General features: G+C 37.1%; 1 protein-coding gene across 2 annotated transcripts in view; it reads right to left on the bottom strand.

Moving 5' to 3' along the window:
* The window catches only part of lrba (LPS-responsive vesicle trafficking, beach and anchor containing), a 167,748-nt gene that overhangs the window by 125,832 nt on the left and 19,416 nt on the right, over positions 1-22,500 (bottom strand). For both annotated transcript variants that reach the window (XM_060864169.1, XM_060864168.1), the window contains exons 11-26: positions 22,466-22,500; positions 22,220-22,328; positions 21,882-22,034; positions 21,529-21,697; positions 21,227-21,306; positions 20,711-20,773; positions 20,094-20,191; positions 17,904-17,996; positions 17,577-17,685; positions 16,638-16,719; positions 13,347-13,467; positions 11,880-12,072; positions 1,614-2,795; positions 1,155-1,330; positions 919-1,072; positions 582-762 (exon numbers count right to left, since the gene is read on the bottom strand). The exon at positions 22,466-22,500 is cut by the window's right edge and continues 99 nt beyond it. In XM_060864169.1, coding sequence (XP_060720152.1) covers positions 582-762; positions 919-1,072; positions 1,155-1,330; positions 1,614-2,795; positions 11,880-12,072; positions 13,347-13,467; positions 16,638-16,719; positions 17,577-17,685; positions 17,904-17,996; positions 20,094-20,191; positions 20,711-20,773; positions 21,227-21,306; positions 21,529-21,697; positions 21,882-22,034; positions 22,220-22,328; positions 22,466-22,500 — 2,998 coding nt within the window. The remainder of the gene's footprint in view (positions 1-581; positions 763-918; positions 1,073-1,154; positions 1,331-1,613; positions 2,796-11,879; positions 12,073-13,346; positions 13,468-16,637; positions 16,720-17,576; positions 17,686-17,903; positions 17,997-20,093; positions 20,192-20,710; positions 20,774-21,226; positions 21,307-21,528; positions 21,698-21,881; positions 22,035-22,219; positions 22,329-22,465) is intronic.

A 22,500-nucleotide genomic window follows, 5' to 3' on the forward strand; every position in this document is an offset into this window, starting at 1 on the left:
TGTTCCTCAATACGACAGGAGCTGGGAAGAGCGATTACGGTGCTATTTTATACAACACAGTGAGTCTTTATTAATAAATTACTAACACACCGCAGGGGAAATGTTGAAATTTCCTACCAAGGTTGCCAAGTATGCAAAAAGGAGGTACGCATACAGTTTTTTGGAGGGTTTAAACACTGTCCACAGCCACCGTGATGTTATTTTTAAGCAAATAATTTACAGTAAAACAAATCAATCGCTATAAAAAGTGTCGGTGTGAAAATGTAGAGATCCGGATATGTTTTGAGATACAATACAAAGATGGAGAAAAAGGAAAGGGGAATTAAAGAGAGGACACTGTCGTAATGAGGTTACTGTAAATTAGAAATGAGTGCACACCACGGTTTGATAGTTAAATCTGTCGAAACGCATCATGACGGAACCGTCTTAGTTATCGTGTTCGACACTAACGTTAGTTAAATAGCAGCTAGCGTACAGGAAGGTCCTGTCAGATTCTGGTGTGTTTTTGGTTGCCAGGTTTTTTTTTTTCCTCTTTAATAGTATGAAATTAGAAAGAAGCAAAGATTGTGTCGAGTGTGTACCGAGGCGCAGGCATTGTCTCAGCACTCCTCCGGATGTCATGTTCTTCTCCGCCTCAACCTCGGTGAAGTTCAGAGAGCTGGACAAGATAAGGACATCCACCAGAGAGATGAGACGCTGCAGGAAGGACAGAGACATTTCCACTTCCAGACCCTGAGACGCGTCTATCACCTCCAACTCGTGCTGAAAATAAGTACAGAGCATCAACACCATCAACACCACCATCATCATCATCATCATAATAACCACCATCATCACCTTAACCAGCACAGTCATCACCACCATCACCACCATCATCTCATTTAAAACACACACACACACACACACACACACACAAACCGTGGATGAAGTTGCTGCAGAGAGCAGAGGAAGGATTCCTCCAGACGCCATGATCAGATTGTCCACCACTTGAGAGATCAGATGCACCGTGTTGTGCACAAACACCACGTTCTCGCTGCTGTTCGCAAAGTCCATCACTGTCTTCGTGGAGTGGCTGTCAGCACACACACACACACACATCAGAAAGACATAACAATGACAACTGCATTTATATTCCCACATCTTTCACAACTCACCTTCTCCACATCTGCACATCTGTCTCGATGGAGAACAGCAGGTCGGTCAGCAGGCGCTGGTGCATGTGAGACCACTTGAACTCTGGAATACGGAACATGCTGGATCGAGGGGAGGACGAGGAACCGCCTCGGTTCTGCGCAGAGGTGCCAGCAGTTACTTGGGTTTGGCCTTCATCCTGCAGAACCACATTAGCTAGCTTTAAGTTTACAATATCACAAAGCCACAGAACTGTGACTGCTCTTGTGCTAGAACAACAAATGTCTCTGTGTTAGAACCACACCTGAGCATGTTCTAGTTTCACAATCTTCCCGATGCCCCAATTGCCCCAAACTAGAAACAAAACATGATCTAGAACCACATCTGCCCCATGCTAGAACATTAATGACATGTAAACTGCTTGATCAAAGTTTTGGCTAACCTGCTCATCAGCTTTTATGTAAAATAAAAAATGGACTTACAGCAGCTGAGTTTTCCTTCAGCTCCAGTCGTTCCGTGTCCATAGCCACGCTGGAGACGTCCAGTCTGGCGATTTTAACACCTTTGTGTTTGAGGTCTGTCTCCACACCGGGGCTCTCCGGGACACTAGGTCCCTCCTCTGTACTGGGGCTTACTGTTGAACTGGGAACCCCTTCAGTACTCGAGCCCTCCTCTGTACTGGGGCTTGTCTCTGCACTGGGGCCCTTTTGAGTCATTGGTTCGTCCTCCTTGCTGGTGCAAACCTCCACAGGACTCTCCTGGACAATGGGTATTTCCTGCAAGCTGGGGCCTTTCTCCTCACTGGGGCCCTCTTGCAAACCTGGACCCTTCTCTGCACTGGAGCTCGTCTCCTCACTGGAACTTCCCTGGACACCAGGACCTTTGTCTGTACTTAAGACCACCTCTGTACTGGGGCTCACCTCCATGTTGGCCTGCACCTCCATGTCTGGACCCAACTCTGCACTGGGACTCACCTCTGTCCTGGGGCCCTCCATAAAAATCTCAGATTGTTTCTCCTCTTCCTGATCTTTGTCTTCACCATCTCCATGGACTAAAGTCTCAGAATGAGGCTCAACTACAGCCTTCTTCTGAGCTTCCCCTCCTTCCAATTCTTTTCCTCCTTCACCTGGGTCAGTTCTTGTTTCTGTTTCGTCTGCAGTTCCGGCTTGATCCTTGTCTTTTTCTGAGGTTTTCTCTGCATTGTCTTGTTGATCAGTATCTAACTTCTGGCTGTTTGATTCTTTGTTTATATGATCACCTGCATTGCTCTTGTCTTCATCAATCCCTTTAGCCTTTTTTTCCTCTACAGCATCTTTTACTGTATCCTTTCCTTCCACCGCCTCCTGATCATTCTCCTCATTCTTCTTTGTTGCTTTTTCTTCCTCTTCGTTGGTGCCTTCTTCTTCAGCTCTCGCTAAGATGTTTGAGATGGTGACCTGAGCTCTCTGCTCATGTTCATTTTGTTCTCCACAGATTTGTTCCTCCACCTTTAGCTCAATAACAGTAGATGGAGGTTCTACCAGAGCTTCAGCTGAATGTGCAAGAAGTTCACTGTTCCTGCTGGACCCGGAAACGGTTCTGATCTCAGCGTCACCGTCAGAACTCATCCGCTGGTACTCGTGAAAAACTTGGGATAAGCTCTGCTTGTGCTGCTCGAAGGTGACCTGCAAAGAGAAATGGACTTTTGATAGATGGACTTTCAGCATCAGTAAAGACACAATAATGACACCATCCCAGAAGTTCAGTGTTACTGATCAGGAACCGCGTTACCAGTCTGGGCACAGCCTTTATAAAGTTTACAGATGTTTAAATTATTACAAGATTCACGTGTTCTTTACACCATCTCAGAAGAAGTCTTCAAAAGGAAGAAGAAATAAAATGAAGGGGAAAAAGTAGGAAGGAAAGCTTTTATTGTCATTGCAACCATATATAGCTGACGTAGCACACATTGAAATGAAACGAAGTTTCTCCAGGACTACGGTGCTACATAAAACATGCTAAATAAACGCTACATAAAACGACATAAAGCTACATAAAACAAATCATAAACCAACACAGCTAAGAACTAAAGTTCTAGCCACATAAAGTGCAACATGTGCAACACAAGGACAGTGCAAACAGACAATACACAACACTACAAGACAAAACACACCAAAAAGTAAACAAAATAGCAGACTGTATTATAACATCCATTGTGCAACAATTGTGCTTGAAATGAATGAAGGAACTGAGGAATGAAGGAAGAAAAGGTGGAAGGAAGGAAGGACGGCCTTAAAGTCTTAAAGAGTCCACAGACTGAAACAGTCCACAGACTGAAACAGTCCACAGACTGAAACAGTCCACAGACTGAAACAGTCCACAGACGTCCAAGTCTATGAGGTTTCTAGAAAGATAGTGAGAGTCCACACCAATGCAGCCAGGAGCAGAACAAAAGCATCTCCATAGCGTGAGTTCCACGTGACAAATGAATGTAACCTATTGCGGAAATGTCTCTATGAACAATCACATGGCAAAATAAGAGGGAGGAGGAAAAAAAAAAAAGAGTCGATTCCTGCTCGGGCACCAATTAGCAGCAGACAGTTTGGCAAAGCCCATCTAATTTACAGCCCTCCATTTATCACAAAACACAGACAGAAAGTCAAACAGACTGCTGGGAGAAAGAGAACACACACACACACACACACAGACACACACACATTAGCATTTAGCAGAAAGCCCCTGATTATTTGTAATTAATTTGCGGTTATTGTGCTAAATTAGCGTGCTAGCAGGCAGGTCGTTAATCTTTTTGTGGGCGAGATTGGTAATCCATACAGTAGATGTGTGTGTGTGTGTGTGTGTGTGTGTGTGTGTGTGTGATGCCCTTTAAACTGCAAATCACCACGTTAGCACGCCCATTAGTTCACGGCTAATTTGACATTTAACATTCAGACTTTAAAGCCAGGCTGTGAGTATTTTTTCTTTCTCGTAAATATGAACGCTTTAATGACAAAATATTTTCACAGGTATATTCATCAGTTTAGGACTGATTCATTTTAGTCCGAGCGACTTGTCAGAGGTGAGCGATGTGACAAAAACACAATATCATGATTCTCAAAGAAATTTCTACACATCATGAGATACTACACATCAAATTACTATACACATCATGAGATACGAGTTTCCCAGCAAAATTAAATAAAAATGAAAAAAGCTAAAAAAGTATGCAATGGAAAATTGCTCAATTCAAAAATAGCATTTTAAGATTTTAAAAAGATGAACACAATTTTTAGGTTCAGTTCACCACACACGCTGCATCTAAACATTTTTGGGGGGTTTTTTTGGTTCATGGCATCACAACATCAGTCTTATCGGTAATTTTATCAGCAACTCGATATATCGTCATATACCCGAGCCTGAGTGATGGATCTGTCCAAACAAACTGGATTATATAACAAATAATTACCTTTTGCTATCCATGTCATTATTATTGTTCTTAATACCCAAAATCATGAATTCAATTATTTAAATAAATGCAAAACATTACAAAAATTAGTTATTATTATGAGTGATTTTTTTAATTCTAATTTCTTCATTTAGAATAACTATCCACAGGACGATACTATAAACAAATTAAAAAAAGTATAATAATAGAAATATTTTATTTTATTAACTATTTGCTACATATTTTTAAAAATGTTACTTTCTCTTTTTTGTTGCTCTTTGAAAAGCTCTTGTGTGTAACAATGACTAATTATACATTTTATGAAAACCAAAAAAAACAGTATTAGACAGTATTTCCTGTAAACATTTTAAACTAACCTTTTGTTGTAGGGTACCTAGGCAGGCAGTGTGTTTGGGTTTGCCACGATTCAAGCTGATCTAAAATCTATAAATGTAATTTGTTGTATATAATATAGATATCATATGATATAGATATCTATATCATATGACACAGATATAGACATGACATCGTATATAAATGATATGTTATTTACTACCTGATTATTATTATTATTATTATTATTATTATTATTATTACACCGCAATGCTGTTGAATTCTCGATTCTGATTGGTTAGAAGGTGTTGATATATTTTCTCTAATGCAGTTTTACATTAAAGCGCACACACGTTACGTTCTTGTTTCCATAGTAACCGGGACCGGTTTGACGGACGTTCTACGAATAAGAAGTACGAACAGAGGACTGTTATGTAAGGAAAAAAAGACGAGTGCCATAACAGTAACTCTGCTACTGTTACACAACGTATTCGTCGATTATTTTATTCCTGATCTACTTATTTTTAAAGTTCATAACAATTCAGACAGAGATGTAGATGGAAATGTTTGGGGGGGGGGGGGGGGGGTTCTGCTCAATCAATATGTATGTGTGTGTGTGTGTGTGTGTGTGTGTGTGTATATATATATATATATATATATATATCAAATTACCCATGAAAAAAGAACCCTGAACAATTGCAGTAGTGTAACGAGCGACACATCACAGTCAGCGTAATTCGATTTAGACCTATTTAGCTCTGGAGTGGAAAAAAAAAAAAAAAAAAAGCCTCGGCTACATGAGCGGCCTGTTGACGATATCAGCCAGATTTAAGCTCGGCGCTCGGATCAGATGACGTAACGTAAATCCCCTTTACGCAGAAGCATGATGGGAAAGAAAAGGAGCGATGTGGAGCAGAAAGCATAACATTTATTTTATTAGTGTGTAATATCATTTACTCTGCTGCAGTCACTCCGTTCAGAGGAGCGCTGAGCGTCTGAGGCTGCGGCTGCTGCGCTCTGCTCTACTGCTGCAGGAACAACAACACACTATTCTCTAATGATTATTATTACTAGGGATAATAATATTCTGACCTTATTTCACAAAAATAACATCATACCAACATCTGGATATTTCAAGCTTAATAATTTTGCTTCTTTCTACAAACAAACACAAAAGCATAATGACAAAAAATAAAAAAGATCAGACTCGATATTCTTACATTCTAACATTATTAGTCGAGTTTGCCTACACTTAATATTTATTTCAGTATGAATTGATTTCTGACTATTAAAAACTTGCTTATATGCAACATCTGTGTGTATTTATTGCTAGGACAATGAGAATTTATTTTACTGTACAGATTAATGATTAATTATAAAATGTTCAGAGTGGAGGGTTTCTGATGTTCAGATAAATATGAGAACGTTTTCATTATACGTAGTTCTCTTTGTACAGTAACACTTTAATATTTTAATAAAAATAAAAGCTCTCTCTACAGAATTGAGGCTCCCCGTGACCCAAGGTAGTTCGGATAAGCGGTAGAAAATGAGTGCGTGAGAGAGTTTAATATGAGGTCACTTATGTATAAACACACACACACACACACACACACAGCCGAGATAATCCATCCGGCCCACAGGTGTCATATCTAGATGCTGATTGGACAGCATGATTATTGCACAGGTGTGCCTCAGGCTGGCCACAATAAAAGGCCACACTAAAACGTGCAGCTTTTATCACACAGCACAAGGCCACAGATGTCACAAGTTTTGAGGGAGCGTGTAATCAGCATGCTGACTGCAGAAATGTCCACCAGAGCTGTTGCCCGTGAATCGAATGTTCATTTCTCTACCATAAGCCGTCTCCAAAGGCAGAGAATTTGGCAGTGCATCCAACCGGTCTCACAAATGCAGACATGTAACCACACCAGCCCAGGACCTCTGCATCCAGCATCTTCATCTCCAAGATTGTCTGAGATCAGCCACCAGGACAGCTGCTGCAACAATCGGTTTGCATAACCAAAGAATTTCTGCACAAACTGTCAGAAACCGTCTCAGGGAAACTCATCTGCATGCTCGACGTCCTCATCGGGGTCTTGACCTGACTGCAGTCCGTCGTTGTAACCTACTTGAGTGGGCAAATGCTCACATTCGATGGCGTCTGGCAGTTTGGAGAGGTGTTCTCTTCACAGATGAATCCCGGTTTTCAGCATACAGGGCAGATAGCAGACGGCATGTATGGCGTCATGTGGGTGAGCAGTTTGTGGATGGAGTGGCCCATGGTGGCGGTGGGGTTATGGTATGGGCAGGCGTATGTTATGCACAACGATCACAGGTGCATTTTATTGATGGCATTTTGAATGCACAGTGATACCGTGATGAGATCCTGAGGCCTCTCCTTGTACCGTTCATCCACGACCATCACCTCATGTTGCAGCATGATAATGCACGGCCTAAGGATCTGTACACAATCCTGAAAACATCCCGGTTCTTGCATGGCCAGCGTACTCACCGGACATGTCACACATTGAGCATGTTTGGGATTCTCTGGATCAGCGTATACAACAGCGTGTTCCAGTTCCTGCCAATATCCAGCAACTTCACACAGCCATTGAAGAGGAATGGACCAACATTCCACAGGTCACAATCAACAACCTGATCAACTCTATGTGAAGGAGATGTGTTGCACTGCGTTAGGCAAATGGTGGTGACACCAGATTCTGACTGGTTTTCAGTTCTATAAAATACTCTACGTTCCGCATGTCTGCTATTTTGCATTATCCGCCATATTAAATACGCAGCAGTACATAAAGGTATTTCATACACAGTGTAGTTATAGAGGAACTGTGTCGATACTGTTATACACGTTTATTCTGTATTTATATAATACTTTACGTGTCTCAATGTATAAAATATTACAGTTATTTAAACAGTGTATATATGATACATGTAGTACTATATACAGTACTACATATGACTTAATAAACAGGATATCAAATATTACAGTTATATAAACCGTCTATATGATTTATTCAGTATTGTATACAGGAGTAAATAAAACGGTACAAAATACCAACAGTTTTATTCAGCCTGTATATACATGTTGTGTTATATTTTAGTGTAGATTATATTATACACAGCATTAAATCTGCAGATATTACTATCAGTATTATCTCTATAGACAGTGCTGTATGTGTTACAACACCTAGTTTTATTACAGCTCCATATTCCAGGTCTATACAGTAACATATAGTGTTTTATGTGTCTGATGTGAGCAGTGATTCTCGGTCCGATCAATAAGTAAGCGAGCGTCCGCAGAACTAAAGTGAAACGGGCCGAAGCATAATTGGATTAGCTAAAGGCCACTGCAAAAATCAATGGCGTCTGCAGACGCAGCGTTTCAACGGACGATACGCTGCCGTCTGCGTACAAGCGCTGTGAAATATCACGTAACGTAATTACAACAGCCATTACACCGCTCAATCCAGACAATCTGATAATCCGATTAAAATAAAAAAGTCTGTACTGTTGCGGAACATGCAACAGAAATAAACGTTAACCTTTTTTCCCTGTTGCAGCAGGTGATATTGTACGACTGAATGATAACATACTAAATTATAATATATTGTCAGCTGATAATAATAATAATAATAATAATAATAATAATAATAATAATCTGCTGACGCAGTTGTACACAGTGTTACACCTTTATCTCGTCATCTTGCAACGACGTCGGGTTTGGAAACATTCGCGTCTTTTGTCGTTTTTTCAAGTCTTTAAAAATCGGCAGGTTCGTATCGAACTCCTTTATCAGTACAAACAGACAGGAAATATCGACACTCTTCACGTGTAAAATAGACCAGAACGCAAAAACATCCAAGGAGTGAACAGACTTTTAATATGTGACTCATCTGATTAATGACAGCAGACATTAAAATCCTTTAATAAATAAAGCAGTTCTACTAAACCCTGCTGTTCCTCTACTGCATGTAGAGAGCAAATACACACAGGAATATAAATAAAATATTAAAGAGATTTAATACCATGCTTGCAACTGCAAAAAAAAAAAAAAATGATCTTATTAATTTTAGTCTTACTCTAGACATATTTAATAATTTTTAGCTTCATCATGAAGCAGAAAAAAATAATAAGTAATCTTAAAAATGAGCCTTCAGCGGGAAAAACTGCCTTATTATTATTTATTTATTTATTTTTTATTATTATTGTTATTATTATTATTATTATTAATGTTATTATAATTATTTAACTTTGTGAAACTTTTTTACATAACTAATATTTTTATTTTAATTGATTTGATTAATTGATCTAATTTATTTTACTTTATTTACTTTATTAATATTTAGTACAAATATATTTGATACTAAAAAAATTGACAGCTATATTTTTTATTTAAGTGTAATTAAATTAATTATATTAATTAAGTAAAATGAATTGTTGTCCATTTGTGTTAAATGCTTTATGGAGTGAGCTTGGGAATTTAAAAAGGCACTATATAAATCACATAAATAATTTATAAGGATTTAAGTTTTCATTGAATTTGTTAGATTCATTTAATTTGTTTATTTAATTTGGAGAATTTTTATTTAAATTAAATTTCGATCAAAATGTAAACTAGAAGCAGTTTTGATTGTGGATCAAATGTGAAAGTATTGTATGTATGTTATGTTTTTAACATTTCATTATTAATACAAATTTATTAATATGCAGATTAACTACTAGATTTTAAAAAATGTATTCCGCTCGTTGCTTCCTAAAAAATAATTCAACGATAAACTGACAATTTATTTCCTTTTAAATTGATTGCAAAATAGTAAAATTATACAATTAAAATTGTATTAAATATTCTAAATACAATTGTTATAACCGCACATGCATATTTCTCTTACACACAGACAAGCGCACACACACATATATACACAGGGTTCACATCTACACATTCCCTCACAACAACCATTCCATACACAATCTACAAACACACACCTCTGACTTGCACACTATACACACACACATAATTAGTGTATGTATACACAAACATCTCTGTGAATAGAACACATATACACAATGTGTGCACATTTAGAAACTCACACATTCCCTCTCTTAAACACATACACACACACATACACACACACCCCCGCAGCTGTGAACAGGAGTGTTACAGTGACAAACAGCTCTCCTGCTCCCGACTTGGCAGGAAATCTATCACACCGCACAATAAAATTGCAATTGAGTTTCTTTTGCTTTTTTTTTCTCCTCTTATAACAGATGCATGTATCAAAGACACACACACACACAGAGCGTGCGAACACGAGCAACATTAATCTTTTTGCAATTATAGAGAGAAAAGCAATCACACACTCCGCTCATGCACAAAGGAGAGATCGAATGTAAAGAAACGAATGTCTCATGTGATGTTATTATTTTTATATCATTTTAATTATTGTATTCTAATTAAACTTGCTGGACCAAAAAAGGAAGACAAGAACCAAAGAGTAGTGAGTGTGTGTGTGCGTGTGTGTTTGTGTGTGAGACAGAGAGAAATGAAAAAGTCACAAATATTTTATCTCCATATTTCCACCCTTTTTTAAATATACGTCTCTTCCTCACAAACACACACACACTTTCTCTCCTACACACAGCGATAAAATGACTGTGTTAACATTTTGAGACAAAAAACCTACACAAACTATACACAAATATCACGTGTATATATATATATATATATATATATATATATATATATATATATATATATATATCATCAGTATAAATAGTGTCTTATTTACAGACATAACACTCGTGTATTTTGAACTCTAATCAAGTTTATAGAGAATTTGTTCAGATCTGGACAAATTTGTTCAGATTTGTTCAGATATATATATAAAAACAAAATCAGACTGTATTCACAGTTAAAATGCTACTGGGTGCAGATGTAAGTTACACACTCTCTATACTACACTACACTATTTCATTTTCCCGTTAATTCTTCTGTAATAAATAAACAACTCAAACCTGCTTTTTCTCCAGGTTAAGAAATTATTTAATGAACTATTTTATTTAGCGTCTGCAGGAGATACAAAAGATTATAATAATAAAAATAGAATTCTTTTTTTTTTAATCCATTGGTAAACATTCTGTACAGACAACTGAACCATTCATCACACCAACTGACTGATTATTTCAATATTTAATAAACTCTCGTATTTGTTAAATAATATTAAATAACCTTTTATATGAAATTGTTAGTGCAAGTAACTAAGCTGTAAAAGAAAAAGTATGTGTAAGTCATTATAAATGTTTTAATGGAGGAACAGCTTTCAGTTTTCGAGTGAGGAGACTAGAAAACACACACACAAGCACACAGACTAACCCTAGAGAGAAATCTAATTCCTACTAAAGCTCATTTCTGCCCCCTAGTGGTCATCACACAATAAAACACACGCTTATCTGCAAAATCTTGTGCCCACAGTTCAACAACAAACACACACACAAACACACACACACACACACACACACATTATATATAAAAATCAAAGTAATGGGATAAAAATCAAAGTAAATACAGAAATTTATATGTTCATGAAGAATTTTTGAGTATATGTTTAGTGTGTGTATGTGTGTGTGTGTGTGTTATAAAATGTCTAATCTTAGGAGATCAAAATAAGAAGTGCTCGTTATATAAAAGTTGTGTGTTGTGCTAAATTCTATTATAAACTTTTATAATTAGTTTAGTTTATAATTATTAATAGTTTTTTGTTTGATCTAAATTAAAAATAAAACAAATGCAATAAAGAAAGAGTTTTAAAATAGAATAATATAGTAATATAATAATGTATAGTAGGGTTGTTTTAAAATATATACAAAAAAGGATAAATATAAATATATATAGTTCAATAATTGTTCTCATTATAAAGCATCTGATTAATGCAAACCACCTGGCTGTGTGTGTGTTTGTGTGTGCACGCATGCTGACCTTGGAGTGTGTGATGGAGAGTGTGTCGACCCACACGCGCCAGCCTCCCCACTCGTGCTTAATGGCGTGATAAAGGAGGATGCGGAAGACGGTGAACACCATCTCTGTGATCTTCAGCTCCTCGCTGCTGCTCGGATTTATAAAGCAGAGAGAGAGCATCCACTCCTGCCACACTGAGCACTGCAGGAGACTCCTACACACACACGCACACACACACACACACACAATGTAATCTGGGCAGAAAGAAAACGATTACAAGCTATCTTTTTTCCCCATAAAATTTCCATCTTACTTTATGCTTTATCCCTCTAACATTAATTTCATTATTGATCATATAAGCACAGCCATTTTATATACAAGATGAAGGTCAAGTACCCCTACCAACAGGATTATTTAAACATACTGACAATTATATAATTTCTATACAGTGAGCATATTTGGTGAGCCAGCCAGGAGTAGACAAAGTAAAAAAACCTCACTTAATATTTTAATTAAACTCACACAAACACACCTACTGCAGTATTAAATAAAATGATCACTATTTTATCCATTTATTATGTAACAAGATGCATTATTAGGTTTTAGTTTATCAATTACAATCAAGTTTTTAGATATAAACAAGTTTTATCTTGTTTTAACAAGATTAACCTGAAACATATTGGTGTATATGTTCCATTTAGTTGTTGTAGGTTTTAATAATGTTAATTAATGTTTAAGAAATCCTAGGTTTTAATTAACAATGACAATTTTTTCTCCAGCAACGTTTACTCTGATGACATCACATCACAGCTTAACATTTATCATTAGTCTGCTGTGTTTATTTTGGGACACCACTGAAAAAAATGAGTCACTTCAAAAAGAAAAATAAATAAAAGCAAATATTTTGAACTATATCCAACATTTTACAAATAACATTTAAATAACAGTGAATCAGAAATGTGTTTTCTGCACCAGTCAGTGCTCAAATACCCTCAACAGCAGCTCAGCAGCAACCCGATCAGATAAAAAAAATAATAAAATGCACCACTATATATTTACTTTTTCTGTAGAATCACCTAAAAACCTAAAATGTTTTTTTTTATGATTGCCCAACTTCATGACTGAACAGTTAATAATAATGTTATACATTCCCATACCTCTGCATAAAGCTAAAATGGAAATGTTTGTTTTCTTTTTTTACTTTTATTTACATTTGGAGAACTGAATCATTCGTTAGAGAGAATGAACAAAATTCAAACTTCACAGGAAAAAAAAATCTATATTGTATGAAACACAAGTAAATATATATTTATTTAGGCAAGACATAAAGGGAATAGGAGTCACTAATGATCATGCAAAAGTTAATTAAATGTAAATATAAAAGGAATACACAGCTATCTTACTTTTTTCAGCACACTTAACACCGTCAAAGGCTATATATGCAGCATGTGAGTTTGTGTGTGTGTATAAGCATGTGTGTTTGTGTACCTCCTGTTTTCTCGGCTGCTGTTAAAGAGTTTGATCATGTCGGACAGAAAGACTCTGCGAATCTCCATGCTTTCTGGACACACGCTGTTCTTCAGCAGAGCTGCAATCACCTTTAGGATCTCTACACGCACACACACACACAGCAACAATTCATTTACACAAACTAAACAATTTCATTTTCTCTCATAATATTGGTGCTTCAAAACCACTGCAGTTAAACAGAGCAAAGAAATCAAAATAAAAAAGAGTCAAAACAATCAAAGGTCTGATTTGAGACAAATCCTGCAGGGCCAGTAAGGGTGAGTGTGTGTGTGTGTGTGTGTGTGTGTGTGTGTGTGTGTGTGTGTATGTGTGTGTGTGTAATGTAAAGTGACTGCATGTTTAGTTGAGTTATCTAGACAGCGTCATAGCTGATTCTGCTATAAGTGAAGAGATTAAATTTCATCTGTGTGTGTGTGTGTGTGTGTGTGTTCTGTGCTTTACTCAGTTAAATTACACTCACTCAGGCTTTACCAGTGGAAAATTATCTCTATGCTATTTTTCCTCTGCATTTGGTCCTGGTTTGTCTCGGAGCTTTAACATGAATAAAACAGTGTGTGTGTGTGTGTGTGTGTGTGCGTGTGTGTGCGCGCACGTGTGTGTGTGTGTGTGCGCGCGTGTAAGTTTGTCTAATTCGTCCTGACATTGCTAAAGACTGCAATCAAGAGCATTCTGGGGTTTCAACCCGAATCAAATCAGAAAAATATGTCATAGTAAAAAGGAGAAACAGAGTGAATTTAATAATCAAGTCTACGACATAACGTGAAATTTAAAGCCTTTTAAAGTGGAGGGGAAAAGACTACATTTTTTAAAAAAAACTTAGTTTAACAAATGACAGATTTTTTTAAATATTTAGTTTACACAATATTTTTAGTATTTTTATTCATTTTCAATCTATTTCTATTTTACGTTTTTTTTATTTACTTATTGACGAGCTATCAGACTTTTAAAAACAAAATTGCTTTAACATGACTAACATTTCACTTTTATTTATTTATTTATTATTTAAGTATTTTTTTAGTTTCTAAGTATCTATTTTTACTCTCTGTAAACTGATCATGGAAGTCGTCTGACCTCATCACATCCACTGTTCAACACAGCAGCACAAAGAGCACTAACGGTAAAACGAGGGAGCTGTGAGCTGTGAAATGAATACGTTCATCACATCAGGATGCTCTGCATTATGAAATGCATCTGTAATTAAATATAATTCTGCTTCATGTGCTGGAGAACATTATGTGCTCCTGAGCTGATCGCAGTAATTCTAGATCTCAGCTCTGATTAAAGCACAACAAAAAAAAGGAAGAAAAGGCAAGTACTTTGTGAATTTCAACAGCCTTTAATGAAATTTGAGTACTCCTGTTTTACTCTTTTTACTAAACTCTATTCAATACTGCTGAAGAAAAAAGAAAAAACAAAATTGTAACAGGTATGTAGGTGTAACGAGTGTGTAGTTATAATGAGTGTGTGTTAGGATTGTAACGAGTGTGTAGTTATAATGAGTGTGTGTTAGGATTGTGACGAGCGTGTAGTTATAATAAGTGTGTTTGGATTGTATCGGGTGTCTAGTTGTAATGAGTGTGTGTTAGGATTGTAATGAGTGTGTAGTTATCATGAGTGTGTGTTAGGATTGTAATGAGTGTGTAGTTATCATGAGTGTGTGTTAGGATTGTAATGAGTGTGTAGTTATCATGAGTGTGTGTTAGGATTGTAATGAGTATGTAGTTATAATGAGTGTGTGTTAGGATTGTAATGAGTGTGTAGTTATAATGAGAGTGTGTTAGGATTATAATGAGTGTGTAGTTATAATGAGTGTGTGTTAGGATTGTAATGAGTGTGTAGTTATAATGAGTGTGTGTTAGGATTGTAATGAGTGTGTAGTTATAATGAGTGTGTGTTAGGATTGTGATGAGTGTGTATTTATAATGAGTGTGTGTTAGGTTTCTAACTAGTGTGTAGATATAATGAGTGTGTGTAAGGATTGTAACTAGCAGTGTTGTAATTATAACGGAGCACAAATACTTCGTTACTGTACTTAAGTAGAAATTTCATGTATCTGTACTTTACGTCGCTATTTAAATTTATGTCAACTTTCACTCTTACTCCACTACATTTCCTAGATAAAATGTACACTTTTACTCCGCTATATTTCCACTAAGCATCTTCGTTACTCGTTACTACAAAATAAAATCAGAAGAAATGTGTGCGACTGCAATAAGGGAGGTTTGGTGAATCACTGCTCCTAGATTGCATCACGCTCCGCACGCTCTACGGAGAAGCACAGGTACGCGCAGCGTGCACTGCTAACCCAGTCAGAGCTGGAGGCATTGAACTATAACCTTAATCGGTGGAAATTACCAGAGTTGATAGCACAAACAAAATATTAATGCAAACAATCCATTCAATACTAAATAAAAATAACATTTATTGATGTGGTCTTTGTCTTGTGAATATTTTTTTTATTAATGACTGCATTCATTGGACACACTGTTTGTAGAGAATGCACACATACATGAACTGATTTGATTCAAGACTGGCATCATTACATCATGCATAAAATTTTGGTGTCCACTTTTAGCATTTAATAATACCATAACTTTTGGCTTACTATGTAGTCATATAATATATAATATAAAACCCTTCTTGTTTTAAATTCTCACTGAGGGCTAAACCCCCTAAAGATGAAATCCTAGAACCGCCCCTGCTCTTATGCCTACCGAAAATCACTGAAATTTTACTTTTTACTTTTACTTCAAATGCTTAAGTACATTAAACATCAGAAAATTACTTTTGATAATTAAGTACAGTATATATCAGATACTTTAAGACTTTTACTTGAGTAATATTCTAAAAGTTAACTTTCACTTCTACCAAAGTCTTTTTCTAGTACGATACTTGTATTGCTTTCTAGTACTTTATACAACACTGGTAACTAGTGTGTAGTTATAATAAGTGTGTGTTAGGATTATAATGAGTGTGTGTTAGGATTGTAATGAGTGTGTAGTTATAATGAGGATGTGTTAGTATTGTAACTGGTGTGTAGTTATAAAAGTGTGTGGTGTTAAGTAGCTGATTGGTCAGCTGCTGTAAAGGTCATTAGGTCATCATCAGCTAGCAGTTACAATTTAAATATTAAATATTAATTTAGTGAATATCAAAGAGAACATTTTAAGTAAATAAAAGTGACCCTGATGAAGGTTCTGGTGTAAACTGTAGCTTCTCGGCTCAGAGATTATTAAAGTGTGATCTTACGTGGGTTTTGAATTTTGATGGTGGAGTCGGGTTCAGGATGCTGCTTGTGGATCACCTGTGTGCAGATCTGCTCCGTCAAAATCTGAGAAATCAATCAATAGACAAATAAATAAATAAATAAATAAATAAATAAATAAATCTTGTCTTTATCTTTAAGGTGTTTATCAGTGAGTAGGTATTTGTATTTGGGATATTTAGCAGTGAGGGGGTTCACTTTTTGGGCATTTAGCAGTGAGGTGTTACTTATCTTTGGGGTATTTAGCAGTAAGGGGGTATTTATCTTTGGGGTATTTAGGGTTAGTATTTAGCAGTGATGAGGTATTTATGGTTGGTATTTAGCAGTGAGGGGGTATTTATGGTTGGTATTTAGCAATGAGGGGGTATTTATGGTTGGTATTTAGCAATGGGGGGTATTTATGGTTGGTATTTAGCAATGGGGGGTATTTATGGTTGGTATTTAGCAATGAGGGAGTATTTATGGTTGGTATTTAGCAGTGAGGGGTATTTAGTAGTGATGGGGTATTTATGGTTGGTATTTAGCAGTGAGGGGGTATTTATCATTGGTATTTAGCAGTGAGGGGGTATTTATGGTTGGTATTTAGCAGTGAGGGGATATTTAGTAGTGATGGGGTATTTATGGTTGGTATTTAGCAGTGAGGGTATTAAGCAGTGAGGGGGTATTAAGCAGTGAGGGGGTATTTATGGTTGATATTTAGCAGTGAAGGGGTATTTATGGTTGGTATTTAGCACTGAGTGGGTATTTATGGTTGGTATTTAGCAGTGAGGGGGTATTAAGCAGTGAGGGGGTATTAAGCAGTGAGGGGGTATTCATGGTTGATATTTAGCAGTGAAGGGGTATTTACGGTTGGTATTTAGCAGTGGGGGGTATTAAGCAGTGAGGGGGTATTAAGCAGTGAAGGGGTATTTAGCAGTCCACACCTCAAACAGGACGTTGTATGTGGTCATGGAGAACTGACTGGAGTGCAGAAGCAGGCGTTCAGTCAAGAGTGAAAATAAACCGTGACTCAACATGACCTCGGACTTCCTCCTGGAACAGGAAATGACATCACACAATTCAGAAATCAGAATAAACACCACTTTGTTTACTAAAACATGAATTAATCTGACTGCTGATTGTCAATCAGAGCAAAGGTATAATAAAAGACAAGTCACCAGATGTTATTTTTATACGTTTTATAAACCTTCCTGAAGGAAACGTGACAGAACGTGAGGACGTGACAACGTGAAGACGTGACAGAAACTTACTTAGGCTGTAAATGACGCAGGAAATAACCCAAGACCTTCAGAGCCTGAACTCGAACACCTTCACCTTTAGACGCCAATAGTTTGTAAATGACTCTGTAATACACACACACACATGCGCACACACACACACAGACACACACGCACGCACACACACACACACAGACACACATGCACACACAGACACACACAGACACACACAGACACACACAGCCACACACAGCCACACACACACACGCACACACAAATACACAGATGACATCAGGAGTTTGTTATATAGTCACAGTGATAAAAAATGCAAATGTTCATTATTATAAATACACAGATTAAAAAACTAATTATTAAACATCACAATCGGCTTTCAATCAATCTTTATTAACAAAAAAAATAAAAAGCTTTTAAAAATAAAAATAAGACTTTTTTATTACTAAATATCGTTTAAAGTCAAATAACTTTCTACTTTACTTACTTTTTATTTGAATGTTTTAGGAAATTAGTGTAGTGTGTGTTAATTAAATACATTTTTATTTCAGTGCCTTAGATCATTTTAAGAAACGAATAAACAAAATTGATTTAATTTCAATGTTTTGGTTAATTAGCGCAATTAGGATTTAAATTAAAACAATTTTGTTTCATTTTTGAAAGTTTTAAAAAAGCATGTATTTATTTACATTAGTTGTAAACAACTTTTAGGTAATTTGTGTGTGTGTGTGTGTGTGAGTGAGTGAGTGTGTGTGTGTTTGTGTGTGCGTGCATGTGTGTGTATGTGTGCGTCTGTGTGTGTGTGTGTGTGTGTATGTGTGTGTGTGTGTGTTTGTGTATGTGTGTATATGTGTGTGTGTGTGTGTGTGTGTGTGTGTGTGTGCATATATTAAAATAAACTCGCGTCTTGGTAAAAAAAAACAAAAAACATAAATGATTAAAATGGTTAAAAGAAAAAGAAAAGAAAAAACACTTATGACAAAAATGTTATAAATAGCGTCAAATATTATCGTGTGTTATTATTATGATGTAATTTTTTTTTCCAGCTCCTCTAACTCTCACACACACACAAACGCCAACTTTCTCCCGGTGACCTTGAGTGAAACGAAACCTTCTTCGCGATGGTGAGTGTGCGACAGAAGTGTGTGATGGAAGTGTGTTTTTATCGGTGTTGTCAGCTCTAAAATGAACATTATAGCTGGGGGTTTTACACAGCGAGCGCTCCAGACGCCCCCCCGCTAGCCTGAACTTTTAACTCCGTGTCTATAAAGGAAAGTATGCACAGCGTGGATTAAAACAAAAGCAGCCTGTGAGCTTTCCTTTAACCCAGTCTGCACTCCTTCACTTAAATTACACTTTAGCTTTAAACGACGTAACACACACACACACACACCTTCAGAACACATTAGTGCAGTTACACACTAAACCAGATCTGTAACTAAATATCAGTCTAACAATCTACACATTTATTGTATACAGGTGAAGATAATGTGCTCAGAATAAACACCACTTTGCGTTAATTAGATCGTCTAGATCATCAGCAATTAATTCTCTTATATCAGAAAGATTTGGTTGCTAAGCAACATGGCGCACGAAGATGAACGTCGTTTACGGACGGATCGGTCGTCGTATTAATTACTACAGTAATAATTACTAAGTCAGTTATGGCGGATTTACACTTAAATATTAAATACTTTCTGGTCAATGCACTTGATTATTTATTTCTGCTTTAAATGCGGCAGAGCTTTAAGGACAAAAATGAATTGTACGCATCGATCTATCGATCCAATGTATCCATCTAATAAATAGCTACATGATAATTATTAAGTATCTACAGTACCGTCACATGCTTAAAGAAATCGATTTATTTCAGTTTATTTCTTTATTTCTTCTTCCATCTGTATATCTGAATTAGAATGAATAAATCATTAAAGCTAAATGGTTTATTTTAAATGTTGTGTTCTACATAACGCAACGTAGTCTACATTCAGCGCAAATGTCCCAGTGTGTAACGAGCCAAAAGAAATTCTACATCCAATTTATTTTGCACTTTAACATGATGGTTTGTGGCCCCATTTGTGTCCCTTTATTAAATGAGATGGGGAATGTGAGCTTTGCTGCTGCCTTCCAGTTTGATGCGTCTCACGCTGGAGCTCTGAGCTGAAAGGAGGATAATAAGGAGAGCAGCAGAGGAGGACGCTTTGCTCTCACCGGATGCCGTTACGCTGATCGAACGCCTGCACCATGGAACTCGGGTGTTCAGACATCAACGCCACCAGCAGCTGCAGGACATCCATCAGGTTATCATCCTGCACACAGATCACATCCAGACTGAAATGAACACAACTCACACCGAGCTGAAATGATCCTTAATATGATTAGTGATGTATTTAGGTCAAATAATCAAAGGAGCGAGTTACACTACATTCTTACTAGTGTGTCCATAAGTGTGCTTTCCCTTTTATAACAGTGTGTGTGTGTGTGTGTGTGTGTGTGTGTGTGTGTGTGTGTGTGTGTGTGTGTGAGAGAGAGACCAGAGAGAGAGAGACAGAGAGAGAGAAGGAGAGAGAGAGAGACCAGAGAGAGAGAGACAGACAGAGAGAGAGAGAGAGAGAGAGAGAAGGAGAGAGAGAGACCAGAGAGAGAGAGACAGACAGAGAGAGAGAGAGAGAGAGAGAGAGAGAGAGAGGCAAAGCCGATTAATTAAAGAGAATTTATTGCCTCTTAACTCAGAAGATGGAAAAAAATGGTATTTTTCAGACTTGGGCGCCCTCTAGAGGAGAAAAAGCTTGATCCCACAATGTTTTGTGTGTGTGTGTGTGTGTTACCTCATGCATAGTGAGCAGGTAGTTTAAAATGCTCTGAAGCTCATCCTCCTTCACTCCCGAGTCCTGCAGTTCAGACACGTACATTTCTTTATTTTTACAAACTTCTTGTAGTAGAATTAGTACTAATAGTAATAGTAGTGTTAGTAGTTGTGTTAGTGCAGTAGTACTCGTGTTGTAGTAGTTAGTAAAGTACAGGATTAGTTAGTAGGATAATAATAATAATAATAATAATAATAATAATAATAATAATAATAATAATTAAAGAAGGTGGGATCAGTAGATAAGTAGAAGTGATTATAAGGTTATTATTAGCAGTAATAACACAGTGACTTTATAAACCTAACACGGAAACTCAGACGTATAAAAACAGATAATCACGTACAAAAACGTGCAACACATAAATTCAGGTTTAGCTCCAGCATGGAGCAGCAGGTGGTGTGAAAGAACTCCCAGCTGAAGGGAAGATTTGTGTAGATAAGGATGTGTATATGATAAAAGTGTGTGTTTGTGTTTGACCTTCATGATGAGCTGTTTGATGAAGAGAAGCAGGAACGCTCTGAGAGAGAGGATCTCCTTCTTATTGGGCCGTGGACCATCTGCAATCCAAACACACACACACACACAAACGGATACTATTTTTTTTCCCACTATATGCATGCAACACTATAAGGTTCAATGTACATTATTTTTGTTGCCTGGTTACATGATTGGACCTGGAAGTCCATATATGAGCATAACATAGTTAATCGATCTCTAATATATATGTGCATGTAAAATATAACAAATGTAGTTGTATATGTATGTGTGTGTGTATGTACCAAGGCCTTTAGGCATCACACCGCTGCGGTCCTGTGGATTCACCACCCAGTAATAGTATTTAAGCGTGTGCATGACCTGCAGCACTGTTCCCACACGGCGCACAGCGTTGTAGATCGTCACTGTGCTGATGAACTCCGTGGCTAAATATGTGTACAAGACCTGCTGCACCTGGACATAGACACACACACACTACATCAATATATACTAGCTTAAGGTATAATGTCTGTTAATATACATACATTAACATCTATGACATTAAAACAGAAGATCAGTACACATCATTCTGCGTCACACTGCTTTGTGTGTGTGAGAGAGAGAGAGAGAGAGAGAGAGAGAGTGACATTTAGCTCACCTTGGCTGGTGTGTGTATCCAGATGGTCGGGTTGAACAGGATATGATCACACAGCTGTTTGAGCAGTAAGATGCCGTTGGGCAGGTTACTCAGATACCGAGCAAATGACAAAACGATGTCTAGCACGGGCCTCGTTACATGGACTTTGGAAGACTACACACACACACACACACACAGTAATACAGACATTAAACTCAAATACAACTCCACAAGTAATAACAGTATAAAGCAGAAATAATAATAATAGAAGTAATAGTAGGAGTAGAAATGTAATAGTAGTGATAACGGTATTAATATTAATATTGATAGTGATATTAAAGCAGAATGATCTAAAGCACCTTCTCCAGAGAGTACCCAATGACGAGGAAGCCCTTACAGGTGAGCATCTGCTCCTGCATCGCTACAGACAACTTCAACAACTCCAACAGGAAGGACAGCAGAGTGCAGCTGGAACACAGTACAGAGGATGTAGTGATGATGATGAGGATGATGAGGATCAGGATGTTATTATTATTATTATTATTATTATGTTTGTGTTCAGATCTTGTGTGTGTGCATGTGTGCGCGCGTGTGTGTGTTTTTACGAGACAGAGATGTCAGGCTCTTCGCTGTTTGGCTG

This window comes from Tachysurus vachellii, chromosome 2, assembly GCF_030014155.1.
Source record: "Tachysurus vachellii isolate PV-2020 chromosome 2, HZAU_Pvac_v1, whole genome shotgun sequence".
NCBI lineage: Eukaryota > Metazoa > Chordata > Actinopteri > Siluriformes > Bagridae > Tachysurus > Tachysurus vachellii.